The sequence below is a fragment of the Microtus ochrogaster genome, chromosome 10, assembly GCF_000317375.1.
Source record: "Microtus ochrogaster isolate Prairie Vole_2 chromosome 10, MicOch1.0, whole genome shotgun sequence".
NCBI lineage: Eukaryota > Metazoa > Chordata > Mammalia > Rodentia > Cricetidae > Microtus > Microtus ochrogaster.
The window spans coordinates 52,354,191-52,360,724 of record NC_022016.1 but is presented as its reverse complement, the minus strand read 5'-3'; the positions used below and the strand labels follow the sequence as shown (position 1 = coordinate 52,360,724).

The 6,534-nt window shown below is 45.9% G+C and overlaps 1 protein-coding gene across 1 annotated transcript in view; it reads right to left on the bottom strand.

The window, feature by feature from the left end:
- Med18 (mediator complex subunit 18) overlaps positions 1 to 2,656 on the bottom strand; it is a 5,452-nt gene extending 2,796 nt beyond the window's left edge. Inside the window, exons 1-2 of the mRNA XM_005353126.2 lie at positions 2,487 to 2,656; positions 914 to 1,057 (exon numbers count right to left, since the gene is read on the bottom strand). Coding sequence (XP_005353183.1) covers positions 914 to 986 — 73 coding nt within the window. The 5' untranslated portion in view covers positions 987 to 1,057; positions 2,487 to 2,656. The remainder of the gene's footprint in view (positions 1 to 913; positions 1,058 to 2,486) is intronic.
- Positions 2,657 to 6,534: the final 3,878 nt, after the last annotated feature.

Here is a 6,534-nt window from a genome sequence, read left to right as displayed (position 1 = left end):
AAATCTATTTATTTTTAAAGGCAAGGTCTCGCCCAAGATGTTTTAAGGCCCTAGAACTTACTATGTAGCTCAGGTTAGCCCTGAACTCAGCAATTCTCATGTCTCAACCTCCTAATAGCTGGTATTACAGACATGAACTATCACAAACAGTTTCACACACACACACACACACACACACACAATTTTGGAAACAGGGTCTCTCTTTGTAGCCCTGGCTGTCCTGGAGCTCACTCTGAAGACAAAAATGGCCTCAGTATCATAAGAACCACCTGCTTCTGCCTCCAGAGTGCTGGAATTAAAGGTGTGACCACACCTGGCAGTTTATCATAATTTCAAAAAATGTAAATTCTGTCATAGGACATAATTCTGTCAAGGCCATAATGCCAAGTGAAGGAAGTCAGTCACAAAACCAGTTATTTCACTTTTAGGGGGCATCAGGCAGCCAATATAGGAAACAGTGGGAAGGTGAGCGGGAAGGGCTAGGGAGGAGAGAGAGAAGAAATAATGGCTACTGAGTCTTAATTTTTCAAGATGAAAGAAAATAAACGAATCGGGGTTGTGGTGGCCCATGTCTTTAATCCCAGTACTAGGAGGCAAGAGACAGGGTGAGTTCGAGGACAGCCTGGTCTACAGATGGAGTTCCAGGACAGCCAGTGCTACACAGTGAAACCTTGTATTTAAAAACAAAAACAAAAACAAGAACAAGCAAATGTTGTGTTGCACATCTGTAAACCCGCAGGCTCCGGAGGCCAGCCTGGTCTACCTGGTGAATTCCTGGCCTCTGAATCATCCCCCCCCCCACCTTCTTTCAAAGATAGTTACTTACTAGGCAACAGAAATTGTGTAGCTGTCTTTGTTAACTTTACCTCAACTTCCTCTGACCAGAGCAATGCAGGCTCCCCAGCTCACTTACCCTGCAGGAGGTACTCCATCATGTTAATGGTGCCCCCAGTGACTGGCATCATGGTGACTGGAGGGGCCTCCATGATGTCTCTGATTTGGCTCCAGAGGAGAAAACTGGAAACAGATCTTCCGATAGGCTAAGCACGGGACACACCTGGAAGAGTCATATTTGTCCTTATGCTGGGGTGGTTGGTAGTGTGGCCTAACACATTTGCTGTCCCACCTGCCTTGAAATCAAGACCTGTTCATTCAGAACTTCGAACATCTGGGTTTTTTTGGGGGGGGGGGTTTTTTTTTTTTTTTTTTTTTTTTTTTTTTTTTTTTTCAAAACAGGGTTTTTTTTTTTTTTTTTTTTTTTTTTTGGATTTTCGAGACAGGGTTTCTCTGTGGCTTTGGAGCCTGTCCTGGAACTAGCTCTGTAGACCAGGCTGGTCTCGAACTCACAGAGATCCGCCTGCCTCTGCCTCCCAAGTGCTGGGATTAAAAGCGTGCGCAAGACAGGGTTTCTCTATGTAGCTTTGGAGACTGTACTAGAACTCACTCTGTAGACCAAGCTGGCCTCGAACTCACAGAGATCCACTTGTCTCTGCCTCCAAGTGCTGGGATTAAAGGCGTGTACCATCACTGCCTGTGAACATCTGTTTACACAGCCAATTCCAAGAACGGATGACACAGAAATAGAGAGTTCTGGCCACGGATATGCGGCATAACCATCCAGTCTTGAGTGCTGAACCCTCTAAAAGGTTCCTCTGTAATTTTTTTTGTTTTTGTTTTTGTTTTTTGAGACAGGGTTTCGCTGTACTTTTCGAGCCCATCCTGGAACTAGCTCTTGTAGACCAGGCTGGTCTCGAACTCAGAGATCCACCTGCCTCTGCCTCCCGAGTTGCTGGGATTAAAGGCATGTGCCACCACTCCCCAGGGTACTTAAGTGATCCCCCAAAAGAAGAACACGGGGTCCCCCTTTCTTCCTCCCGGGTCGCGTTCCTGCGGCTTCCCGGTTTCCCCCTCGGAGCCACCCGAGAGCACAGATCTCCCATTAAACCTGGGTATTTCTTAATTTGGCTTGTTTTGATTTGGCTTGATTGGGAATTTTTGCGTCTTCAGAGAGCTCGCTTAGGAAAGATTCCTAACAAGGCCATCCTCTGTAATCTTGAGGCAGCTGTGCAACTTGTTCGGGAACATACTGTCTGTCTCTTTTTAAATAAGACCAGGAACATTTAACCACTCAGATCTTCTCCCCCAGCTACGTGGCTCAAATGAAACAACTGACATTGAACTAAATTAAAAAAAAAAAAAAAAGGTGAAGTCACCTTGGGCTAAACAGAGAGGCCCCGTTTCGAAACAAATAAAAGCTGGCCGTAATCTCAATACTCGGGAGCTGAGTTAGGAAGACGGCTACAAGTTCGAGGCCAGACTGGTCTACCCATCATTCTAAGGACGCCACGGAGACACAAGGAGAGGCGCCAGGGTACACGTGGGGGTCCGACTAGAACGTCTTTTCAAACGAGTCAGGCGGGAATCGTGAAGTTCAAGTGATTGCACCGGTCCTCCCACGCGGAGATCCCGGGCACGTGTGCACTTACACTAGTAACACGGCTCCGTGCACGCTGTAGCTCTTCGCAAAGCTGGAAGTAAATCCAAGCGTGCACACTCGCAAACCGTATTCCCCAAATACCCAAATCTCGCCGGCGAGGGCCCAGCCGAACCTCCGTAAGACTGCCTTCCACACTTCCGACAGGAAGCTGATGGACAGGAAACCTCGCCACTGAAGCCGGAGAAGTACGGGTGCCGAGAGGGCAAGGAAGGCGTCCGCCTTCTGGCACCGGTGGGCAAGAACGCATGTGCAAAGTGCATTGCTGCGCTATGATGGGGTCCTATTAAAGAGTGGTGCACTGGGAGGTAGCTGCAGGGCTTACGTCATAGGACAGCTCTAGGATTAGTTTGGTTTTTTTTTTTCCTTCCCCCGGCTTCGACTACCTGAATGTTTCGATTGGATCTCTCGAAACTGATTGGATACTATATTTAAATTGTGAGCTCAGCCACTGGGGGGAGCGAGGAGGGGAAGAGTAGCATTGAAAAAGAAGAGTGTGTTTTAAATCGGAGACACTCTATGAGATACCTGAAGGTGACGAAGTGACGATGCGCTCCCCAGCTAAGCATAGCATTGTGTCGTTATGGACCTCAGTAGTAACTCTTAATATTTTGTGTGTTTTCAAGAGTCTGGAGTGCAGAGAAACCCTGTCTCGAAAAACCAAAAAAAAAAAAAAAAAACAAATCAATTAAAAAAAAAATCAAGCTGGACAGTTGGTGGTCTACAAGAGCTAGTTCCAGGACAGGCTCCAAAACCACAGAGAAACCCTATCTCGAAAAAAAAAAAAAAAAAAAAAAAAAAAGAGTCTGGAGTGCTAGAGCCTTCCCTGGCATGTGCAAGGCTGTAAGTTGAATACGGAACAACAGCAAACGTTCAATTTATTGTCCCTAGCTCAACTTTAAACATAGGGGACCAGGCAAGTATGATTCTGAGACCCTCAGAAGGCAAGGATCTCTCCAGCAGAGCTGTTCAAGACTTAAACAACACAGGGAACCAAAAAAAAAAAGACTTAAACAACATTGTGAGACTTCTCAAAAATAAATAAAACGGGGCTAAAGAGGTGGCTCAGCAGTTAAGAGCGCTTGCTGCTTGTGCAGAGTTCCCCAACACCCACTCAGTCATCTGAAATTCCTCCTCCAGCCGATCCTTTTCTGCCCTCCTCAGGCACTCCGTCCATATGGAGCACACACATACATGCAGGCAAAACACTCATAACGCACATAACATAAACGAGCTAAATTAAATAAATAGGGGATGGGAAGATGGCCAAGTGGTTGAGAGCAATTGCTGCTCTTGCAGAGGACCTGGGTTCAGTTCCCAACACTTATATCAAGTGACTCACAACCCTCTAGCTCCAAAGGATCTGACACCATCATCTATGGGACCTATACAGGACATATATGGTGTACCCTAATTCATTCAGGCACACACACATACACATTCAATAAATAAATGGAGATTTGAAGTTTAACAAGTACTTAATCGAACTCTGTACATACACCAAGCACATAGAGTACCAGTGTCAACTCAGATCCCAACCCTGCCAACTGTCATAAAATTTTCTTGCTTTTCTCCCATCTTTGCTCTTCTTTCTGCTCCCCCCATAATCTTGACTGCTTGATCTCTAATAAATCTTTCATTCTATTCATAAAATGATCTAGTTTAGTGTAGGAATTTATCTGCACCATTGTTTATAATACTCACTTGGAATGCAAAATTTAAGACAATATCAAGAAATGGAGTATCGGCCAGGTGATGGTGGCACACGCCTTTAATCCCAGCACTTGAGAGGCAGAGGCAGGTGGATCTCCAAGTTCAGCACCAGACTGGTCTATAGAGTGAGTTCCAGGAGAGCCAGAGCTGCACAGAGAAATTCTGTCTCGAAAAAGAGAGATGCCTGTCACACGGAAGACTGGGGTTTGATTTCCCGATGGGGAGCCAAAAAGAAAAAAAGAAAGAGAGAGAGAGAGAGAGAGAGAGAGAGAGAGAGAGAGAGAGAGAAACAGAGACACAGAGAGACAGAGAGAGCTCAGTGGTACAGGGCTTTTTGCTTCATACCTGAGGCCCTAGGCTTGATCCTGAGTATTATAATACTAATTGTAGAATATTAGTTAAAGATGTTACATTTGTTTATGCTGTGGAATACTTGTTTAATGATACAAAGATATATTGTATTCTTTTATTTTGTGTTTGTTTCACTCTGTGAAGCTGTGTTACTTTGCCTGCCTAAAACATTTGGTTGGTCTAATAATAGCAAGGCAGGAGAAAGGCTAGGCAGGACTGACAGGCAGGAGAGACTAAATAGGAGGAGAAATCTGGAGGAGATGGAGGAACAAACGAAGGAGGAGGAAAGGAAGGCATCAGGGGCCAGTCACCTAGCTACACGGTAAGTTATGGAGTAAACAGTAAAGAAAGGTAAGAGCCCAGGGCAAAAGATAGACGGGAAAATTTAAATTAAGAAAAACTGGCTAGAAACAAGTCAAGCTAAGGCTGGGAATTTATAAATAATAATAAGAATCCATGTGATTATTTGGGAGCTGGGTGGTAGGCCACCCAAAGAGCCAAAAGAGTAGACCAAAACAAACAAACAAACAAACAAAAGACAACAACAAAATAACCAACAGGAGGCTGGAGAGATGACTCAGAGGTTAAAAACACTGGCTGATCTTCCAGAGGTTCTGAGTTCAATTCCCAGCAGCCACATCCATCCGTAATGAGATTTGGCGCCCTCTTATGGTCTGCAGGCATACATGCAGGCCGAACACTATATACATAATAAATAAATCTTTAATTTGAAAAACAAAATTGGACAATGATAAGGGCATATGCCATGCAGTGATGGTTCACACCTTTAATCTCAGCACTTGCGGGTCAGAGGCAGGTGGATCTCTGTGAGTTCAAGGCCAGCCTGGACTACAGTGTGATTTCCAGGGTAGCCAAGGCTACACTAAGAAAACCTGTCTCAGGGCCTGGTGGTTCACACTTGTAATCCCAGCACTCGGAGAGAGATAGAGACTTGCCCAGGGTTGCACTGCTAGCAAATGTCGGAGCTTTCTGTGACACAGTCATTCCCGTCTCTGTGAAGGTAAAAGCAGGGCCGTTAAATGCTGATAAGCTCTGCCCAGGTCCCCTTTACTTCCCTGGCCACCTACTGCCAATCATCCCCTCCACTCCCTCCAGCCATGCTGGTCTCAGGATCTAACTTCTGCCTGCCAAAGATGCTTCAGTCTTCTTCAGGTTGCACAGTCTGAAATCTTTCTCCTGCCCCCAGAGCTTCAGGGTCCATTTTCTCCACTTCTAGCTCCCTGCCAATCTTTTTTCTTTTTAACATGTATTTATTTGTGTGTGTGTGTAAGTGTGTGAGGGAGGGTATATGTGTGTGCGTGTCATCAAACCTGTGGAGCCTAGAGTCAGTTGCAACTGTTGCAGCTCAAGAGCCCTTCACCTTGAGTGTTTTGAAACAGTCTCTCATTTGTCCCAAGGCTGGCTAAGCAGGCTGACTGGGCAGCAAGATCCATAGCTCTCCCTGTCTCTGTGGTCCCTGCACAGGGATGCATGCATGCCACCATGCTTCTCTTTTTTTCCGTGGGGTTCTGGGATTTGAACTCAGAGCTTCATCTTGCAAAGCAAGCACTTTACTAACCCAGCCATCTTCCCAGCCTCTCAAATCTTCCTCCCCTCCCCCCAAGGAAGGCCACCTGTTTACATTTGAAATCTAAGCCGGATATGGTGGAGTGTACCTGTCATGCCAACTGCTCAGGAAGCTGAAGCAGGAGGACCACTGAACACCAGCGGTTGGAGGTCAGGCGGTAACATGAAATAACAAATGAAGGACTGTTGAGATGGTTCAGCAGGTGAGAGACTGTCCAGTAACCTGAGTGTGATCCCCGGATCACATGATGGAAAGAGCCAACTAACTCCCAGAAGTTAGGCTGCGATGTACACTGTGCATGACCACACACACATTATACATACACCAATAAGAAGTTAAAGAAACAAAGCTTTGCCGGGCGGTGGTGGCGCACGCCTTTAATCCCAGC